Source organism: Pipra filicauda, unplaced genomic scaffold (genome assembly GCF_003945595.2).
Source record: "Pipra filicauda isolate LSUMZ 115617 unplaced genomic scaffold, ASM394559v2 scaffold17_size4572894_pilon, whole genome shotgun sequence".
NCBI lineage: Eukaryota > Metazoa > Chordata > Aves > Passeriformes > Pipridae > Pipra > Pipra filicauda.
Genome location: NW_024104287.1, coordinates 412,609 through 435,904, shown reverse-complemented (window position 1 = coordinate 435,904; position 23,296 = coordinate 412,609). Strand labels below are relative to the sequence as shown.

The 23,296-nt window shown below is 37.2% G+C and overlaps 1 protein-coding gene across 5 annotated transcripts in view; it reads right to left on the bottom strand.

The window, feature by feature from the left end:
* Positions 1–766: 766 nt before the first annotated feature.
* SGMS2 (sphingomyelin synthase 2) overlaps positions 767–23,296 on the bottom strand; it is a 39,474-nt gene continuing 16,944 nt past the window's right edge. For 4 of the 5 annotated variants that reach the window (XM_027736329.2, XM_039379876.1, XM_027736338.2 and 1 more), the window contains exons 2-6: positions 15,564–16,205; positions 14,699–14,816; positions 12,830–12,983; positions 9,467–9,633; positions 767–8,747 (exon numbers count right to left, since the gene is read on the bottom strand). In XM_027736329.2, coding sequence (XP_027592130.1) covers positions 8,544–8,747; positions 9,467–9,633; positions 12,830–12,983; positions 14,699–14,816; positions 15,564–16,018 — 1,098 coding nt within the window. In that variant the 5' untranslated portion in view covers positions 16,019–16,205 and the 3' untranslated portion in view covers positions 767–8,543. Of the gene's footprint in view, positions 8,748–9,466; positions 9,634–12,829; positions 12,984–14,698; positions 14,817–15,563; positions 16,206–20,237; positions 20,379–23,296 lie in introns of those variants that run through there. The other variant, XM_039379875.1, reaches the window with a different exon arrangement.

Below are 23,296 nucleotides of genomic sequence, written 5' to 3'. Positions count from 1 at the left end.
AGTTGACATGGAAGGGGCCTTTAGAAAGAGAGTCTTGGTATTCTCCATGGGTAGAAAGTGTAGGTACTGCTGCCCAAAAATGCCTCCTGAAAAGACTGGGAAGTGCACTGTCCTTCATTATATACAAAAAAATTCATAACCAAAGGCAGGGAGGGAAGAAAACAATAACTTCTGCAACAGAAGGCACAAGAGTTTTTTGTCTTAAGAGAACGTTGTTTGTGAAGCTTTCAAACAAAGCTAGAAAGTTACATTGCTGTTCCACAACCTAAATAATCTAGTTTAACGTCCTTTCATGAGTTTTTATAATGTCCTACAATGAACAGCCTTGATAATTACATCAAATTTCAATTCTGTTCTTTAGATATGGTTACATGGTCATGTTCCTTCACAAGTTTGTTTTTTCGAAGTTTCAGCAAAAGGTGGATCTACCCTGCATAACTGGTGTTCTCCTGCTGCAGCTTTGTGCATTTCACATCCTCTCTGTCTCTGAGGCTTCAACAATGATGATGAAGCCAGAGGATGATTTTCTTTAAACTACTAGCTTGCACCTTAATCCTGCCAACACAACTCTCGTATTTCAGACTGAGTTTCAGACGACTAGCTATCTTAAGAATGTATGAAAACTTAGACTTGGACATGTAGTTTAGACCAACATATACACTTCTAATGTTTTCCTGCATTAAAATACTTACTTTGCAGTTTTTATATAAAATAGAAATAGAAAAGGGTCATTTATATTAAAAGCATCGGGAACAGGCTCAAAATGTAGAGAAATTTTGCTTTATTGAAAAGATGTCAAAACAGCTTTCCTTAGTGTTCATGGGTAAGAAGAGAATACCAGCTCTTAATAATATTTGAGATCATTAGCACCATAAATGCATATAGGTTTCTGATTTTTAAAGGTATGGGTGGTCATGTAAGTAGTCCAAAGTATTGCATTTGTCAGTACACAGGCTGACCACAAAAAATTTCTACTTGTATGTGCCAACTAAATGACATAACACAACTTCTTTAACATGTTTTTACCAAATTCATGGCCAACAATGCAAATGATCATGACAGATAGCACCTTTGGAGACAAAAGCTAAAAGATGCTCATGTTATTGCTTTTTTTAAAGTACAGCTAGTGCAATAGGGATTTTGGGGGTTTGTTTTTCTTTTTTTTATACAGTGAACAGATTGCAATATCTTACAAATCACAACTCTAGCTCTAAGTCTCTCTTGCACGCATACAGCAAACCACAACACTCACAGTTACCTAACCAAAATAGCTGACATCAGCTATAAAGCGTCATCCTGAAAGTCTCACAAGATAAAAGTCAACTCTTGCTAATTGTGAACAGTTTATGTAAAAATGAGGCCCAGTTTGCAAACATTAGTGGAAACTACAGCACAAAAGGTCTATAAGTATTATCATTTGTTATTGTAGCATTATGTTGTGCAGTGTTTGCAGAACTGGACCCTAAAGCCATAAACCCCTGCCATTTATTAGCTCCTTATCGTGCACGCATTACAGCATTCCTACATTACCAGGTAGGGTTCCTCAGCAGCCAACAGCTTTTCTTGCCTAATTTTTCCAAGGTTGGATATATAGCTCCAACCTATGTACAGAACTACAGATTCAACCTAGGAGAAATCATGCAAGAAAAGCTGTCAGCCAATGAGCATGAAAACATGTTGCAGTTAAAAGCAAAGTCTCTTGCAGTGTTTTTACAGAAGTGTTTACAGTTCTCAAAGTCACATGGAAAGCACGAGAACATCAGCCATCAGACCATTATTTCTGCTTTTACTTTCAGGTTCCTTGGTATGACCCTGACTTCACGAAGCTGCCAGAACTCATCTTTTTCACATCTCACACATGCTCTCCTGAATCAGGAAAACAAACACAAACAAACATACTGAACATTTAAAGAGCAAGAACTGATTCCTGAGAGAAAAAAACCAAAGTATGTCCTAGCATGTTAGGTTTTGTATTTAAAAATACTTTCAAGTCTCAAATTGTGCAAAGATGTGTCTGAAAAGAATGCCTTTTGGCTTTAGGGTTAATTATGGAGTCTTCTCAAATGTAAATCCTACTCTTCTGTATTGAGCCATTTAGAAGAGGCAGACATAGTGAGACAGGAGCCCAGATCAGCACAGGCTTAAGTGTAAGCAGCGTTTTGAGTGGCAACAAATTATGAAAAAAGTGGAATGCAAACTCAGTTTTTAAAGAAATAAAGCACTCATAACAAATTGGTCAAAATGTAAGAGGGGCTGGAGTTTAGTAATATTGTTCATACACAAACACTTCAATGGTAAAGGTAAAAGTAAGCAGGGAGATAACTTCCTCTTGATATTCTCAGCGCTCCTATCATCTCTAATGAAAAAACCCCCAGTAATTTAAAAAGCAAACAGACCCATTCATTTTAAATGGAACTCACATGCTTGAAGTAACCCCAAATTTTATGCTCCCTTGAATTAGAACACAGCTCTCCAATGACTGGTTTTACAGAGATCTGCCTTTTCAGCCCTTTTATACTTTTCTGATTTGCAAGTGACCTTCACTACACTTTTTAGCTATTGCCACCTTTGGTACTGTGCTCTCAGTCTTAAAGGAGCTCAAAATGACAAGCAAAGATGGCTCACAGCCTACTATGTAAGAACAACCTAGTTCACCTTCCCAGAGAAGCCTCTGTACTGAATCCAACACTGCACATGCCACAGGGACCCCTCTCTGCGCACATGTGCCTGCATGGTGCCTGGGTGCCCACCTGCTCAAGATGCTTTTACTTCAGACTAGTTTTTGACTGCTTCTTCTTTTAATTAAAAAAAAAAAGAACAAAAAACCAAAAAGCCAAACCAAATAAACCCCCTCCCCCAAAGAAACCAAAACCAAAAGTCAAATATTCAGCAAAGTTACTTTGTGAAAAGTCATCTCAATTGGCACAAATGAGATGCTTCTGTAGTAATTCTTTGCAGTGTCACAAACGCTAACATCCTAAAAACCTTGCTATGCTCAGGGCAAATGCAAGAGCTGACATAATTATACAGGCACAGTTTGAAAGAAGAGTATTTCTCCTAGAAGAAACCCATGCATAGACTCCTTAAAAACATCTTAGGCACTGTATACAATGGATCTACATTTTTTTTCCATTGGCATTTACCAGAACTAAAACCAGTTATGTTCAACCATACAGCAAGCAAAGGACAAAAATACTCACTCCTCATCTAGGGGAAGGATTGGGCCAACCACTACAGAATAATTTGAAAAAGTGTGAACACTAAGTATAATAGTACAATACAGCATCTTTTTTCAAATATAGTACAGATAAGACTGCAGGTAGCATGCAGTCAATATAATTTTAGTTCAAAAGTCACACACTGCTCCTTACAGCAAGATCTGCTTTGCTCTTCTCTCCTACCTAGTTTGCATCTTAAAGGTTAGTGCACAGCAAAGAGCCACAGAAAACAAACTGCTAACTCTTTGCTAAACTCCAAATCCTTTGTAATTAAAACATTTTCACTGAAAACAATTCAAATCTTCCTGAGTTTTTCATCACCAATTTACATTAGGAGAGAAGGAATCTTCAACACCAGTATTTTAAGATACACATTAGAGAGACTGCCCAGTATTGTTACTCCATCTTAAAACATCATTCAGGCATTGAGTGTTTTGTTTGGAAAGATGAGTTCAGAACTAGAATGTTTCCCTACAATACATAAGCTATCTGTATCTAGCCTGACATTGTCGTGTGCTACTTTCTAGGTTAATAAGACTTAATCATACAGTTAAATCCATGGAAACTTAAGCCAACTAGAAAAAGCTTCAGTATGTTTTAAGCATTGCAGTACTTTGTTCTTGTTTTAGAAGCTATTAGTGTGAGCTTGAAGGAACAACTCACAAAAAATTGTTAATTATATTTAAGTACCTTAAAATCTCCAAGCATCTCTCAGAGTTGGGTTTTATTTTTACACTCTAAGTTATGGATGAGAACCAGCACAGATACACAGCTGTACTGTAGAATGAAGTACTTAACGTTGCCTGTTTCCTTAAAGGCTTTTTTTTTCAGCACTATTACACAAAAAACAATTTATTTCTACATTACTTAGAAGTTAGGTGTAGTTTTAGCTCAATTTCATGTAAAAAGCAATATATGATCACCATCTACTTCTTTGTTTTCATCTGTCTTTCTTTTTCTTGTACATACTAGAACAAAAGCCTTTGTCCTGTTTCACAGCACTTCTTTTTGGACACTGGGAAGCATAATAAAGTAGCATATGAAGGCTTACTTATAAGCATGTGCACTTAAGCAGCAACACTCATTTGAGTGGAGCCCAACAGAAGTATTTATTTTTAAGATCCCTTTCCTCAGTAACTGAATTTAAGATGTTGATTTTACAGTGGTTTGTATAGAACGTTTCAGAAGTGTTCAACCTTACAGTATCACTCTAATTTTGTGTGTTCATAGAAGAGTTCTGGCTAAGTCCAAAACATGGCTATTGTAAAAATATCAAGATGACAATGGAGCTAGTTAACTTAACTAATAGTTAAGTCTACTAGTAAGGAAAAATGGTTTCAGTGCATCTGATAGATTGGACATGTTTTCAAAATTACCTCATGAATTTTTAAGATTCAAGGTTTATAAGTTAAAAAAAAACAAACAAACAAAACAAAGAGCTATGGAAAAGTTCATTTAAAGTAAATGGAAAGGCTTCACTTTGCACTGCAGTTTATGGACCTGTCTCTAGAACTGTAAATCATACTTCACATCTACTGAACTGAGCAAGAGAATTCGGGTCAGTACCAAACAACTTACCATAAACTGTCTAGCCAGATACTAATGATGGGAGAAAGCCATACCTTGAACAGATTCCGATTTAAGACACTGGTAAGTGGATTTGCAATAATCCAATTAAGAGATTGCTCTCTCATATCTCAGAAGACTTCCCAGTTCTGTCTCTGTTACTGAACTTATTTCTCTATTACATGAAGGTAGTGCATCTTAGCATATGCAGTCTTGATTTTTTTTTTTTTAGTTTCCTTCTCCCTCACCCTTTAAGGAGGGAAGCAAATGCAGTACTTGAGTTCATAGCAACGTTTAACACAGCTATTTTTGCTACTACCCCACCTGTAGCAATCTTTCCAAGAAAACTGCAATGAAGGATGGCTAATACATAGTACCACTTATGACCACATGGGAGTGCTAAGCACATACCAGAAAAAAAAGTGTCCTTTTACAGTGGTTTCAAGTATATGTTAATCATTTCTAGCATTAAAATTAAACATCTATAGCATGACCACTTAGGAGTACATTTCTTTAAATCCTTAAAGTTAACCTGTTACATCCGGGTTTAAATTTAGATGAGGCATTTCACAAAACTTGTTTCATAAACACAAGGCAACTAAGTCATACTGATATGCCAGGTGTACAAGTGTAGAGTTTAGTTCTTGGGTTTGGGTTTTTTGAAGTGTCTGGAAAGTTCAACATGTAAATGCTCTTCAGCAGAAAGAAGGAGCATGTTATAGTCACAGCACAGGTGCAGCCCATATGACACCTGTAAGAAATATTGTAACTAGGAAAAAATAAGTAATGACAGGTTGCAAAACATTGGGCATATACAGTCCAAATAATGTACTAATAATTTGATTGTAGGCTTAAGTTCAAGTTTCTCCTTTTTACCTACTGCAATCCTTTTTCCTCTTAGGATGAAACTATATTTTCAGCTTCATGGTATTAATATACAACAATCAGTAAGATCTTAAAATTAGTAATTTTCATGAAGCAGTTGTGGTTTGTATTAGATAAACTACTATAGCAGTAAGAATCAGCATGTATGATTACTTACCCCATTTCATCACCCTATATATAGGCCTAAACAATCTTCAAATACAACTATACCATCCAAGTTTGCAAAAGCAATTAAAAGCTACTGAGAGAATAGAGAACTGGTGCTTTCTGCTAATTAAACACTACCCCCCCCCCCCACACACACACCCCCTTCTGAGGGCTTGGATACAACAGAGAAATATTAAGCACTTATGGAAGGGCTGAGCCAGAGCAGGAATCAAGTATTTTAAGCTAGAGCTGCCACTTAAACTTTCCTTTTGTATTACAATAGAAGTTTCTATCAAATTCAGCAGTATAAGGAAAGCCCAAATGGCCCCACGAAAGCAGAGTCTTCACTTGGTTCTATTGCATCACTCACATTTTTTTCCTTCCAGAAATAAGAATAAGCATAAAAAACCCAAAACACCTCATCTGGCACGAAGTTCTACTTTGCAGATATATTACAGAAATCCCACTGAGACACAATGGTGGTTATGCAATTAGCTATCTAGAGTACCTAAGTATTTATTTTTCAGCCACCAGATGAAAACCACTGTTTAGGCTCCTCCTGTAAGGCTTCTAATCATGTTAATTTTCAAGGTATGGTTACCAATAATGAAATCTGTTCATAAATCCTAAAAGACAGTATTACTACAGGTGGCTTAACATGACCATATTTAGGATATCACAAAGCTTAGATTTAATCTTTAAAAAATTATGCTCTATGAAGTAGTACTAATATAACAAGTATCTTGGGAGATTTACTGACTGACATTGAACAGACTCATTTATATGACAGAGAAAAAGGACTCATAAGTGTTTGATACTGGCTTTTTAGCTGTTCAAAGTCTGCTAGGAGCGAGCAAATGGAAGCATAGTTATGCCCATACACACACAACTTCAGGGGCATGTTATCAGAGTCTACTAAGCTCATTTTAAATAACAAAACCAAACATCAGCAGAACTTCTTTCTTAGCTAAGTTTTACCAAGGATGTAAGGAACATTGTTTATTGTATTATTTTGATAATGCACAAAAATACTCATGTACAACAAGAGCAATGATCCCCTTAGCTGAAAAAAAATCATATTTTAGTACTATTTCATTTTATAACTTTAACTGAACTTTTTAAAAGGAAGTTGTCATAATTTAAATTGTGTTCACACTGGTCAGTCAATTCAAGACATTCTTAATATTAAGCAGCATTTCCTTTATATTAGTATCATCTCAACACTTGGTGCAGTTTTATTTTTGCATCAGGTTTCACTGAAAATTGGAAAACAATATTGAATTAACTGCAGAAATTAATCCAGAATAAAAATGGTTAAACATGGTATGCTAATTTTCTACTTTACTTTCCCAACAATACAAAACATAAACCAACAAGAACCTGGTAGCAGTTAATTTGTGGTTTTGTTACATGTTTACCCGATGCTCATTTCCCACTTTCTCAGACAACTTGTTTAACTAGACATTTTAATTGGACTGAAACCCTGGGGAAAAAAGGAACCTACATGTGAGTTCTACAACAGTGTAATTTAATATGAAAGGGTTTTTGGTTATACTTGAAGAAATGCTGCTGTTGTAGGTATTTAACCTTGGCATGTTTTTGTTTGGAGGGTTTTCCTTTCAGAGTAAAGTCACAGAAACATGTGCCAACAGGTAAAGAAAAAAAAAATTCAATGCAGAACTATGGCTCCCAAGCAAACTTGCTACACAGCTTCAACAAGAGATAGCTACTAAAATTAAAAATTAAATTTTAAATGTAGCCTCATTTTGGACCTGGCCTTGCATTCCTCAAGCAGGTGAGAGCTGTGGGACTTTCACCTGCATGAAGAACTCTATGATCACTCTTCCCAGTAAATAACTTGGTTTAGTGTGTGCTTTTGTGTGTATATGCATGTACATACACTGATAGGCACTGTATAGCTATATACACAAGGCCAACTGTAATTAAAGATTTTTGAAACTGTGTCCCTTATTAAAAATAAAATTTTAGGCTCCTTGACCTCTGATGTTAGCAGCTATTTCTAATTAGCAAAGTCATCAGGTAGCACAACAGTTTAAATATAAAATTACTAATAAAAATGTAAAAATTGGTATATAGTAGAATACACGGGAGTTAATAGTGGTAAGCAATATTTTAGGGTCATAAGATATTCATACCCCCAGTGTGTAAAAAAAGTCAGACTCGCTTCCAGCTGTACCAGTCATGCAAAGGCCTTACCTTCATTAGCAAGAATAATGCAACAAACCACTTCCCACTATTGTGTTATTTTTTTATATACCTTGATACGCCAATATCGTGCCTTTACAATTGAGCATGTTTTTGCCCTTATGCACTCCAGAACTCTGAAGATGAGACTTTTGGGTGCTTCTGTGGATGAGTGATAGTTAGTAATGAAAGTGTTACTGTAGTTTTTGGCACCTCTATCTCGTTAGTAAAGCAAAGTCCTGCTCCATTTTTTTTAATAAAAATAATCCCATCAATGGTGCATTTCATTAGCACTGAGGAGTAGAATAGGTCTGTACAGCCTGATGATAAGAAAACATCTGAAATGGCAATATATATGTGTCTATAATTGTCTCTTCAATCAATTGCACAGAAGCTTGGTCCACTTCTTCAGTTACAGTAGAGTCCTCTTAAGAACTTTGGTTACAGCATTAATGTTTTGGTAAAAAACAAAACAAAAGAAAACAGAAAAAAACCACAGAGCAGATGTTTTCCTTCGTTTCTTCAGGTAGATTTTTCATTGTCCTCTCCTGTCTTCTGAACCCGTGAATACTTTTTGCATGAAGATTTGAAGCAGCTGGGAGGCCAAGATATTGGCCAGGAAAAGCTGCAAGGAACAGAGCCTTGCACATTCTTCTCAAAGAAATAAAATATTGGATACCACCATGCTCGAGAGAGAAAATTCGTCTGCGAAGAAACCTTTAAAGTCTGTATTGGCACAAGTAGATAAAGAGGAAAAGGAAACAGTCAGTTTAGAGCATTATGATCAATTATATTGAGTCAAGACAACAACAGAAACGCATTTCCGCAAAGACAATGAGCATTTAGCCTAGAAAACACAGAATTGGGATAATGCATAGATCATAGTCCAAATGCATATGACAAGGTGAGCATCTTTAACACAAAGGGATGCTTTGTTGCTGTACAAAATTTGGGGATACAAAGCACCCAAGTCTTTTTGAATGCGAGTGCTTCCAGGCATGTCACGTTTCCATTGATGACTAATAGTTGAAAATTGAATTAAATTGGCTTGAGAGCTATGCTTCTACTTGAAAGTGTTGTTTAAACAACTGCAGTAGATACCTTCTGAAAAATATACTTTTATTGACATTTACAGAAGAACTGTCACTAGAATTTTAGGATGGTCTAGGTAATTTCAGTTGGTCACAAGTTTTATTACTAAACTACTGATTATTCCTAAGCTGAGACAAACAAAGGCTATTCTGAACACCAACTACAGCAAAAAAACCTCAAAGTTCAAAAAAATGTTTTAAAGACAAATTATTAATATTTACTTAAACAGTAAAGTGAAATTCCTTGCCCATTCTGTTTAAACTTCAATATGGAACCTCTATTTTTATTTAGAAATTAAAAACTAACTTAGACCTTTGGGCAATACATTGATTCTAAAGGTATTTTCCACTCACCTTTTCATTAGCCATTGAGTGGTACCACCAAAAGAGCCGTGTGGTGATATAATAAGCAATGATGACATCTACAGTATAGTGTTCATGAGCAACAAGGATACAAATGATACCAGCAGCACTCATTAGCCAGCAGATCAAGTGATACCACCAGAAATGACGTGGTGAATCTGTGAAACGGGGAGGTGACGGGAGAAAACACACCAAAAAAGACATTCATTATTATAGCAATCCACAAAAGAAGGGGAAAAGATAAAAATGATTTAAGGTTACTAAATGTGAAAACTTAACTCCTATCACACTGGTACAAAATCCCTGCTTTGACAGGGGTTTTGACAGAGAAAACAAGATTAAAGGATTATACAAGTTTACTGAGCTGTGTTCTTACTTCGTAAAAGGAGCCCAAGATGAGCCTGCAGTTATACAGCCTGCAGTTATATACCACCCATCTTCTAGTCAAATTAAGTTTTCCAGATAAGTCACTTCTAGGATATGGGGTGCAGAGGAATAGTCAGAATTGAGGCAAAACATACACTTTGTTATTTTACTTGAATCTTTGCTTTTCTTACAGTCTATGTTCAAGTAAACTCAAGTGCCTAGAATTGATACAACCTGAGCAGAGATCATAGATTAAACAGGAAAAGACACTCTTAAATTCTTAGGTTTTAAATACTTTGCATGAAGCCTCAGTTCTGTGAAACAGAATACTCCGTACAGGAAAGGACAGTATGTGAATTTATACCCTCTAATGAAAGATTTAACAAATGGGAGTGAAGCTGTTCTTCAAAACACATTTAAGCCGCTTCAGCAGAAAAGTTCCCCTGCTCTTCTTTCCCCATTGAAAAATGCCTCGGGTGTCCCAATGACCATTCATAACTTCTGACAGACTAACTGGCTTCATTTCACTCACAGTGGGAGGTTTTGGCACCCCTTGCCTTGTGGGGCAATGGTCAGCCTTGACTTTCACACAATACCAGCAGAAAAGTTACTGATCTCAACAAGCTTACCCGGTAGTAGTTTGAGAGGCCTGTGCAAGATAATAATAATAATTAAAAAAAAAGAAAGATAAGAAGCCAAGTAATCTCAAGAAGTTGATGGAAGTACCACAAAGCAAGACAGACATATCAAAGCTAAAAATATAGCTATTCTGGTATAAAAGATGGACTGCAGAGGAATAAGTGGAAAAAGTGGCAGCATATGAAAGGAAGAACGGAGCAAAAACTCCACTAAGTGAGAAATAATAAAATCCTCAAAATGCATCTTACACCAAAGATATGTTATCAAAAGAGCAGAGAAGAATACCATAAGCAGCCTCTAATTCAGAACAATTATAGGGCTTATGCCCTTGTTCAGACAGCAGTTTGCTAATTGCATAGGAGGCAGAAAAAGGAAATTATGCATTTCTCATTTATAGAGCATAACTCTCCTGAAATATATGCCTAACAGTCAAAGGGCTTATTACAAGAATTTTTGATACAATTTCTCCAACCCTTTATAAGCACAGGAATAAAACTAGTCCAGGAACTACTGGGTTGTCTGCATCTTTCCTGGTACTAAAAATAAGTATGCAAACAGCATTAAGATGCAATATAACATACACAAAACAAGGCAAACAATAGATCTATTATTAGGTTATTTTCCTAATACTGATCTGGTAATTTTGACATATGGCATTTCCCCAGTAATGTTCACTTTACAAGAAAGACCTAGGCCTAAAAATTGGACTGTAATCAGCATCTTAAATCACTGTTCAAAGAAGAATGTCTCACATCTGTAGATTCAGAGTTTCATATTAAACAGGCTTTTTTATATTGAGGTTTTTGGTTAAGGCAGAATGTAGCACTACAACACCTCATTCCCTCAACATTTTAATAAAAGGAAGGCATCCAACTAATGCTGGCTAGTCTTATTTTTGTTTTAGTGAGAACTATATTCCCATGAGCCAAGATAGCATTTGCATAGTTTGGAATACAACAGTAGGAGAGAAGAATCCAATTCCAAACATGTGAACTGAAAAGGGAACTCCCCACTACACACTCAGGAGCAGCCAAGTTCTCGGGATGGAAGCACTGCTTACCACATATCAGATTTGGAAGTTGGTGCTCAGTTCTCCAACACTTCAATTGGTTGCACCAATAGAAAAACCATAACTATCTTCTGTGAGCTTGCCAAATGCTTATTAACTACAAGAAGCATTACACAGGACATTCTAGCAGAAGACATCCAAAGAGCACAAACCAACTTTTCACTGTTTGCAGTAACTACTGTTACTCTCACAGAGGTGAGAAAAATAACTTTGCGTCCAGAGGTAGCGTAAGTGCGCAACAGTGCTGTGTTCAAGCCACAGAATTCCTTACAGTCTAACACAGATCTAACAAAGCTGGGAGGAGTGGTCAATACCCCCGAGTGCTGCACAGCCTTTCATAGCAGGATCTCACACACTGGGGAATGGGCAGAGCAGAACCTTTTGAAATTCACCAAAGACCAGTGCAGGGTCCTGCACCTGGGAAGGAAGAATGTGGTGCACCAGTATAGGTTGGGGGCCAACCTGCTGGAAAACTCTGCAGAGAAGTACCTGGGAGTCCAGGTGGACAAGTTGTCCATGAGTCAGCAGTGTTCCCTTGTGGCCAAGAAGGGGAGGGGGTATCCTGAGGTGCATTAGGAAAAGCATTGCCAGCACGTCAAGGGAGGCAATCCTGCCCCTTTACTCACCCTAGTGAGGCTGCATTTGGAGTTCTGAGTTCCCCAGTACAAGACAGATGTGGAGCAAGTCCAGTGGAGGGCTAGGAGGATGACTGAGATATTGGAGCACCTCTCTTAGGAGGGAAAACTGGGGGAGATGGGCCTGTTTAGACTGAAGAAGAGAAGCTTGAGAGGGGGCCTGATGAATGTCTGTAAGTATCTGAAGGGAGGGTGTCAAGAGGATGGTGCCAAACATTAGGACAAGAGGCAACAGGCAGGAACTGATGCACAGGAAGTTCCCCCTGAATGCAGGGAAGAACTTCTGTACTTCACCAGTACACAGGTGACTGTGCAGTGGAACAGGCTGCCCAGAGAGGTTGTGGAGTCTCTCTCCATATTCAAGATACTCAAGAACTGTCTGGATGCAATCCTCTGCAATGTAGTCTAGATGACCCTGCTTGAGCAAGGAGGTTGGGCTAGAGGACCTCCAGTAGTCCCTTCCAACCTTAACCTATGATTTTACTACACCCATGTTCCATTTCCAGTCAGAATCATGATTTGTATTTCAAACCCATACACATACAGTCTATGTACAACTGACAGGTTACTTCTGGAGGGCAGTAGTTTTACATTCATGTTATCACGTGTTTTCCCAGAAGAACAAAAGCATTGAAACACACTTACACTCTTTGATGAACAGGTAGACCAGCGTTAATACCACAGTGTGTCCACTAAACAGGAAGTCTCCACACAGGATGTGTGATCCAGTTATGGATAGACCACCACCAGAAATCAGTCGCAGGATTCTCTGAACCTTTGCCTGAGAATCTCCATTCAACTACAACACCAGAAACAAAAGCACAAAGTAAAGGTCAAGATATACCAAAACCCGAGTAAACTTCTTGCCCAAACACATGTGAAAAGGATATAATTATCTTCATTTTCTGTATTTTCACATATTCTTAAACAAATAAGCATGCATATCATAGCTGACAGATGAGAAAGCTTAGTTTGATAACATTAGCATTCCGTCTATGCTTTCTCAGGCTATTTTGAAATATGCCTTGTATGAGAATGAGATGCAGAATATATTGAAAAGGTAAACACTAAGAATTTCTAAAGTCAGACGCCATGGCAGCAGTCCACAGAATGGATAAAATCAATTCGAAACCACTACAACCTTGCATGCTACTTCTGTCATTCTGTTCAAAGTTGAATAAGGTTTCCGCAGAGCAAAAACCTCAAACTTGGTAAATTTTAAATTTGGTTATAAACTCAGTGAGGACTTACTAATATTTAGAGGATGTATGTTTTTTAAACATGCATTAGGATCAGCTTTTGATTTTTCACAGATACTAGGCAAACTTAGTTTCACCTAGCTGCTTAAAAATTTACTCTAGAAAAAAAAAGGATAACTGAGTTTTCCATAACCATAAAAGTATTCACACAAAACAAACAAACAAACAAAAAACAACAACAAAAAAAAACAAAAAAAACCAAAAAAAAAAAACAACAACAAAAAAAAAAAAAAAAAAAAACCAAGAAATCCAGAAAAGCTATCAAGTTTTTTTCAGAGTTCAAGTAATTCATCCTTGTTTAATGCTAGCAAAATGCGCTTTCAGCAGAGACATTTAAAGTCTTCCTTTGCTTACCTCTTCTCACTCCTCAATACAGTCTACTACACAAAGTCATTCCCCAAGCTATTAGAACAAAACAATTATGTCTTTAAAATAGTGGTATGTAGAAGTTTTCAAACAGATACTGATTCATGTGCCTAAAGTTGTTTCAATGTGAAAGAGAACAGATATGATGCTGTACCGCAAGACTGATGAGATCCTACTCAAGAGGTGACAAATTCAACCCCCCAGTAAACTTTTCTTTCATCACAGCCAATATAACAGTTTGTTCCAAGGCAATCATAAGTCTACATCTTTTTATTAGTAGCCTAAAACGGCAATAACAACTCCTTTGTGTCACCACTTAACTACAGTGCCATAGAAGTTTTTTAAATCTTTTTGTAAAAATATTAGCACATCCATGTTTCTATATGTGTCAGTCTATTTAAGCAGCTGAACTTGTTTTAGTCACATTTCTATACATTTGCAGGTTTGAAGCAGAGACAAGCAATTGATTTCAGGTATTGCAATTGACCAAACAGTGTGAGAAACAAGAATAAAGCATATAACTGGTTTTTAAAGGGATTCAGCAACAGAAGCTTGCATATAAGCCTATAAATTACGATATTGACCTTAGGTATCCTACTACATAAGAAAAGAATACTGCTGTATTATTAAGAGTGATTAGCTTGAGCCTCAGACTAGCAGTGCTATTTCAACATAGGTACTCTCATTAAAGCATCTTAACTGCAACAACTTGAGGCTCTTTCTGTATGAGACAACTTTTGATTTATCATTACCTATGTTTCTGAACACATCAGCTGAAAGTAATTTGTGTTATTTAATAACACCTGAAACATTACTTTCCATTTGCTCAAAGGAGCCATGAGGACTCAGGCAGAGACTCCGGCAAGAATTAGGGAGCAAAGGCTCTTACCTTTGGTGCACACTGAAAATGCATCCCAGGCACAGGTAAGGTGGTAACGTACATAGTAATACAGCGGTACAGATACAAAGTTCCTATTATAAAAAAGAACCTGCGTCCCACTATTGATCTGAAAGTAAAGGAAGGGGGGGAAAAGATTGAATACCAAGTTTACATGCAGAATACACATATAACAGTTATGGAGCTCTAGCTTTATTAGATAGCTAAATCCCTAGAATGAAATAGCAGCTCCATCCCCAGCTCTTCACCACACATTTCTCTAAATCAAATACTAAAAAGTCCTTCTTCAGGTTTTAGTCCTGCTAGCTCTTAATAGCACAGAGCTCCCACCTATTTAATGTGGTCTCACTCTAACTTACATGTGCAGTCAGGATCAGTTTGCCTCAACTCAGTGTTATTCTCTTCATAGTCCCATATTATAACCATATTCTTGACTTACATATGTATAGTTTAAGGAAATGCAGACACAGGAAGAAGCTTCTAGTCTAGCTGTAGAGGACAGTGGGTTCTTCCTCATATTTGGATGAGATTTTTTTATGTCATCATAATTTCCTCTGTTAAAACATCCCCATGTCAGTAACCTTTGAAAAGCCCAATCTCAAATAAGTTTGACCAGTACGACATGGGTGTCAGAAATTCAGAACTAAACATTATTCAGTAATCAGGACACCCGTGTTTTGATATCCAGCATGGAGACTGGAATGTTTTTTAAACAAGTCGCCCCTTTGTCACTTTCCTGTCAGGCCTCTTCTATATTGTTAAGGATTTTAACATAAGATTCCTTCTACCCAAAACAAACAACAAAAACCAAAATTCTGAAAACATAAAGCAGGGAAAAAAAATATAGCTAACTTACTTGTATCTAAGAAACAACCACTGGCATATCCATAATCCAAGCAGTATCATTCCGTTTATTTCTGATACAGAAAAAGCCCATTTCACACGATCAATGTAATCAAAAAATTTGTCAGGCAAGGGAGGGCTTAGCTCCTTTGGAGGTACTCTCTCATGGACCACAGTGATCATGACAGTTGTTAGAATCAAGTTGAAGAGAGCGTAGACAAAGGCAATGCCTGTTTTCCACCACTCCAGAGGAAATTTGTTCCTAGCCTCAGCAGGCATAGAAATCTGGATGTAATCAGGATATTTCTTTGCTGTTTTCCGCAAGCCATTAGACAAGCCCTTTGGTTTGTTAGTGCCATTTTTGTTCTCTTCACTGACTGAGAGAGTAGGTCGTGAGTAGCCATTAGAAGTGTCATTCGTTTGACCCTCCATATGCTCTTCAAGCTTTGCTGTCTCAATGGTATTCATTTCCAAGCTGTATGGCGAAGTCAGGTTTTTCAGTGACCAATTTCTGGGCTCTCTGAACTCTATTATTCCTTAAAGTCTAAAGTTCTTGTTCCTAGATGATTTCTGATTTCTGTAAAACTCTAAAATGTGTCCATTGTGCTTTCAAAGGAAATCGTGAAGACAAATCTCTCCTCTAGAGCTGAATCATCTGAAAAACAAAACAGATGGACCTTCAGAAGTAGTAATGTGACAGTGAACAAAATATTATCCTTAGGAAAAGCATTTTTAAGTATTTAAGTTCCATCCAAGTCTACTTACATATACAGTCAAAAGGCAAAGTAAAGGTAGATGGTCACTGTGAAATAATTCAAGCCCATTCCTACCAAATAACCTGATAAATCTCCTATCAGTTTAAGAACTAGAACCAGTTAGGCTTCTTTTTTTTAAAGGGTAAGATCCAGAGACTTGAATGACCATGACATCACTTGTTTTATCAGTTGTCAGAATTAAGGCTAATCCATGTTTGCAGCAACATTGAATTTTACTGCATAGTGGTATTCCATGTAAAATATCCCAGTTTTGACGATAGGGTTGCTAGATATATTAATATGGTTTGTCCATATAGATGAGACAATCTTGTAAGTTCAGGTGATAGGACAAAAAAACAGAAGGGTATCACAAATTTTGATTTTGTAAGGCATAAAGTAATTCATATTCATCTAGAAAATCTACTCAATTGATAGCTCCATTAAACTTTATTGGTTTACTAAACCAAGTAAAACCCATGTTTAGACAGCTACTGTCACACACACTAAATAACATCTGAAACTTCAGAGAACTGAGAAATATACCTCTGTATTAGATTCCTAGTTATGCTACCCTATATGTAGAATAGACCACAAATGAATCTGTGTTTGTTCTTTAGCTACTTTGAAAAAAATTAAATCTATTTAGACAATTTTTTAAAACAGGAACAAACAGCAAGATTTATTATTGCACAGGATTTATTTAAGGTTACATTTGTCAATTCAGTAAAATCTCATTAGATTTAAAAAAAACCAAAACAGTAAATGCATATGTTTAATAACAACATTTTCTACAGAGAGAAAAGAACACAGTTCAGCTCTACACAACTGACATTGCTCTAGTCAAAATAAAATCCATCTTTAAACTTCTGTAAAACCACTTACTCAACATAGTTGTGATGTACATATTTTTTTCTTACTCTGTTCAGCTCCTATGACAAAAGTAGTATTACCATCTACTAGTACATTGTAATTCTCTCTTTTTTTTTAGTGGTTCCTCTAGGAGAAGTTCAGCACTGCTGGCTCCTCAGGTCTCTGCACGCCAACACAGGCTGCCAGTTTGCCATGCTTTAAGTACGATTAAGTCATCATGATGACAGCTAGAGCTGTCAGTCTCCCTAACCATATACCATAGGACTTGGCTTAAGAAAAAGCAACCAGTTTAGGAAAAACCTGCCCAGTAACTGATCTCTTGATAGCAAGGACAATCTATGACCAGAACATCCTGGAAAGTCAAGTGATTGTGCTTTGGTCCCTCCCACCTCATCCCTCCCAATAGAGAAGACATTTAACATGGTCAGCATGCAAATACCACTGATTTCCTAGATGCTGCTCTTACCGCTGCTAGAGAAAAGGGGTGGAAGTTCAGATCCCAAATATGTGAGATTCATACAAATAATACTAAAATAGCCAAGAAGCATTTCTAAATTTACTCCTCTGCAGTGTTTCTGAAATCCACTGTCATTAGTTGACCTTTTCAAAATTCCTGATCAACAAGCCTATGAAAACTATACACACAACACACCCAAACAAACATCCAAGAAAACAAGTGGTGATTTTGGATGCTTTTTTTCTCCTCTTAGCAACCATGCTGTGAGCTCTGCATGTCTAAGAAAAGAGAATGTTTAACCCAGCAGCCAGGCAATGACCTCTCTGATGTTTCTTACAACTAAAAATACTCTTTTAGAGCATCTGCAAAAGAAACAGCCTTATTTAAAACTGTAGTAGAACATGTTAGCTTTCTCAAGTCCTTTTCTTAACACACTCTTCTATTCCCTCTGTCTACTAAAGTTAAGCACATGACAGAACGCTTAGGCAACAGCATATTAAAAAATAAAAAATCAACTTAATTGCTTACATTTTGTAATGTGTCCACCTAGCATTCACCAGTAAGTCAATACCCTACTTCTCAACATTACATTTAGCAGAGATCAGCAACACTCGATAAGTTTTATATCCTGTGCAGTTGAGACATTATTAGAATTACGCATTTACCGAGAGCATCACAATAAGTAGTAACCTTGGTTATTTCCATCTCTTCCCAAGAAATACCTAACACCATTAGCGACATAAGTACAAAGAAGAATTTATTTTCAGATGTTTAGTAACATCCACATAAGCCCTAAAGACCAAAAAGCATCTGAAGTACAGATGAACAATAACCTAAGAACCTAAAAAGCAGGGTGGCACTCATGTTTTGATAAAAACTCATTAACTTATTAAGCAAAGCAATTATAGCTACAGCTTGCAGAAAAAAACTGTGTTCCTTCCTGGTACTTTTAAATGGAATGTAAGGCATATTGATCTATCACTTCTGACTCATCAAGATTATTTCAAGCAGAGTGCATACTGTGGTCAAGTTTGTTTACATGGGTAGTTCAAGGTGCTACATATCATCTGATCAGAGATTGGTAAGAACATAAGTGCTTCCCTTTATAGTACATTTTCAACCTGTTTTTCCTATATTATAAAAGAAATTAGCAACTCTCTTGATGAAAAAGCCAAAACCCATTCTGCTTGAAGCTTTCAGTCCCTTGCCACCAATCTGACTGGCCAGAGAAGAAGTGACAAACAAGAGCACCAACAGCCTAATCATCCCCTGCTACTGGCTGAGAGAGGAACTCCCCAGAAGTATACAGGTTTTTCTGCCAAGTTCCCATCCCCAATTCACATATCCATTCACACACCAGTAAGGGGTGCGTTCCTTTTATCTTCATGTTGTCCTTATGTTACTTTCAGTAAAATATCCATTTCATTCTTTTGTCAAACCTGAAACATTCCCATATCAAAACCAGGAGATGCCCATAAACTGCATAGTAGAAGAGATGGCCCTAGAATTCTTCAGTTACCATGCAGCTTAGATCTGGCCATCTTGCCATTGTCTAGGGTTTGAAAATCAAACCAAATTGCTCTAAAATATGGAAGAGCTACTGGTGAAATCTCAAACGCACATGACACTGGCCAAGTAACCCAAAAGAATAAATAAAATTCGGATAAAGGATACACCCAGGTATTAGGAACAAATTTGCTTTTTGGAACCACTTCCATACCTCCTAAAAATAGATGTTACCTCATTAAGAAGCAGAGCTTCTTAACAAGCAGCTTTACAGCAGAAGCTGTAATTGCCTCAAGGAACAACATATTTCAAAGAAAATCTTAAGAATGAAAAAGATGCTAAAAGAGCAAGGGTCCTAACTTTTTATCCTGAGCTCCTACTTGCTACCATGTAAATAGCTCTCTTAGTTTTCTGCATCCCCATTTGTCATTCAAAGGAAAATAGTTGACAGGGGGCACAGCTTTGAGGCAAGCATAAGAAAGCACGTCTACATTTGGCTCTTTATGCTAGAACTCAAGAATAACAAGGGGTTTTATTTAGCTTGTTAGTCATCAGATTTCCACATAAAGGTCATTTTCACATACAGTTAGTTCAGAATATTGGTTTTTCTTAAACAGTATTTGAAACATTAACATTTCTCAAAATATTTTAATTTCTATAATTTATGAAGGACTGAATAGTCGCAATCTGCACAGGCTTTCCAAATAAACAGTTCTTAACCTGCTGTTCCAATATTATTGGAACAAGAGTAACCAAAACAGTAAGACTGATCTATTCTGACATTAAGGAAAGCTACACTTTCATATACAAGACGCAAAAGACTTCTAAGGAGCACTGCTTTTAAGCCTCATTCACTTTTGTTAAGGTTGGCTCCAACATTTGATACAGCTGTAATATATTCTTGTATTTGGTAGCTGCAGAAAAAGAGTCTGTAAATAAAGTACAATTTGAGGTTACATGAGAGAACATTTGAGTATTTTTTTATTTGTATCACAATTATTGGGAAACAACTGTTAGCTACCTTGTATTTTCTTCAGTCAAATTTTTAGGACTATCTATGGGACTAGAACTAAAAAAGAAGTCAGGACATGTCTCTTACCTAGACAGCAATGAATAAAAAATTGCTTTTAGGGGTTTCTCTTTAACTTCTGAATGCTTTCTGAAAGCATTCCAGGTCTCAGTTAATTTCTATCATATCCCTTCTTCCATGCCATATGTAGACCTCACAGCATGTAGACAACTGGGAGAAAAAGAGAAATCCAAAACAAAACAAAAAACCAACCAACCAAACCAAACAACTCAAACACACATCACCACCCAAAACCCTCAAAAGATAACCAACTGTTAAACCAGATCTGAGCAAAGTATATTCAGGTATGCAGAAACAGAATTGAGTTTAAGAGATTTCCTTATGATTTCTATTTCCCTACAGTAAAAATATTTTCAGAGCTATGTTCATCTTTGACCTGTACAATTATTTATGCTTACAATATATAAAACCCTGGACTTTATCTAAAAGTTACGAGTTTATCTATATTCCATAATAAGCTGCCAACACATTTTTTGCTCATGTGATGCTATGGAGTTACGAGTAAGATAAAGCTGTATCATAGAAGTACCATTCATTCAAATGCCCTCAGAACTGAGATTATCATCACATTATCACTTGCAATAAATGTTAATGCTTTTTATAGAAGTTAACTACTTACCTTGTACAAAATTCTTTTCAGAAGTAGAAATAGAGCAGTTACTCCCTCTACCTCAATAGAGGGATTCTGCAATTCTCTCATTTATGATTACTAATGTACCAACAGATGTCTTTTAAGGACTAAATTCTTACACTTGCCTAAACAGAGGAGAAAAGCTTCAAGGCTATAGTTTATCTATTTGTGCAAACCAAGCTTTACCAGTCCTATGGAATTCTATTTCTTCATACCTCTTAATAGTAAAAAGCTTCCATCTTCCTGGCAATTCAGTATTCAGTGTGTTCCACAGCAATGGCAGGTTTCTAAAACAGTATGTCCCAAAAAGCGCAAAAAACCCTCTCATAGCACCATATTCATATTCATAGTTTGGGCTGAAAGGGCCCTTAAAGATCATCTAGTACCAACTCTCCTTCCACTAGATGAGCGCTCAAACCCCCATCCAACCTGGCCCCAGCAACTACCTCAGGAAGCACAGGGAAAAAAAAAAAAACCAAACCTTTGAGCTCTTTTGTCATTTTGAACACTGCTGAGTAGGTTTGCTTTAATTGCATGAAGGTATCTTCAAAATCTTCAACTGCTTGGTCCTCAGACTTCAAAGGATTATATTTGGTAATTAAGAGTCTGATGCCCTTTAAAGGTACTTCAAATCTTGACACCATGACAGGCTTAGATTTTCCTTGTGGTTATCACCTTATCTTTTAAGAACCAAGGTCACAATAGCTGTGAAATGGCAAATATTTGGTACCTTTTAGTGCTATGGTAACTCGTTCTGGAAATAATCCACATGTATATGGCATAAACAAAGTCAGTTTATTTGCAGACTAACAGTGTTTTCTAAAACAAAGGCTTTGAGAATGGTCAGTCATCTGTAGAACCAGAAGAATGAACAGAATAATTCAGGTTAGAAGAAATCTCAGGAGGTCTCTGGGCCTCTGGCCAGGAACAGCAATGACTCACATTAGGTTCCTCAGGGCTTCAATCCAGCTGTACTTTTAATGCCTACAAAGATTCACAACCTCCCCAGACAGTCTGTTCCACTGCAAGGTTGTTCTCACAGTGAAAGCTGGAGGGTTATTTTTCTTGTTTTGTGGGGGGTTTTGTTTGCTTTTATGATTAAATCTACTGGTTTTGTATCTACTTATTACAAGTTACAGCCTTTGTATCTCCTCTCCCCACCACTATGAAGAGCCTGGCCCCAATGTTCCCAATGGCCTCCTTGCAGGTATGAAAACTTCTTCTGCTGTGTCCCCCCATACAATGATGTCATCCGTGTACTGGATGTGTTCGGGAGGCTTACCCTTCTCTAGTGTGACCTGGATCAGTCCATGACAGATGGTTGGACTGCGTTTCCACCCTCTGGGCCTGCTCTTCAGGCTGAAGCAACTGAGGCTCCTCCAGCCTTCCCTCACAGGGCCTGTGCTCCAGCCTCCTGACCACCCTGACAGTCCCTGTGCTGGGCTTGTTGCCAGTTTATGTTTTCCCTGGATCAAGGACCCAAAACGAGATACAATATTCTAGATACTGCTAAGTAGTACTGAGCAGAGAGAAGTAATCAGTTCCCTGTAAATAACAGCTACGCTCCTATTAAATACAGCTCAGGGGAGTGTTGGCTGCCTTCACTATTAATGCACATTGCTAAACCTCTTTTCAACAGAAATATTTCAAAGTCTCAAAAGAAATATTGACCTTCTTCCAACAGCTTAAAGACTCCCTTTCTCCACTCCAAAATATGAGATTGAGAATAAGTCTTCTTCCTACTCAACCCATACTCTTCAAAATGAGACTGTTTCAGTATTTCAGATCTGCACAGAAAAGCCTGCTAACCTGAAGTGATACTTTAACTCCAAATCAGCTGCTTTTGAATAAAGGTAAAAAAGGTGCTCTATCACTGCATATTCTGTAACGCTGCAAAAACCATTGGGCTTCTGACCTTTTTCTATTTGTTAGAAAAGACTATTATAAACGCTGTACAAAGTGTGGAAGTTACTGTACTACCTCAGTCTCATCAGGCAGAATAATGCCAGAGTGCCAAAATAAACCTCGGGATCAGGCTTTTATGTAGCATGTTGGCATCTGACTGCTAATCACTTTAATTCTGCTATAGCTTTACAGACATTATTGAAGAGGCACCATCCAAAGCAAGATTCTTCTCATGGAGAGCAAGGTCTCAATATTTGTTGAGAGCCTAGCAGCACATCTGATGCCCCACATCTCTTCTAGCTGTTTTGTGAAATCCTCCACCTAGTTACCGAGGGTAAAGTTTGCACTTCTTAATGGAAAGTCAGACCGAGAGATTAGTCACCACTTTCAGTACAGGGTGGTGAGGAACCACAGTGACTAATGTGTGCTTTAAAGTGACTGTGCTACAGCTTATCAGCCATCAGGCAGCTAGAAGAGGAAGTTACATATTCTGTAAATTTATCAGCAATACATCCTACAAATATTTGGGTAA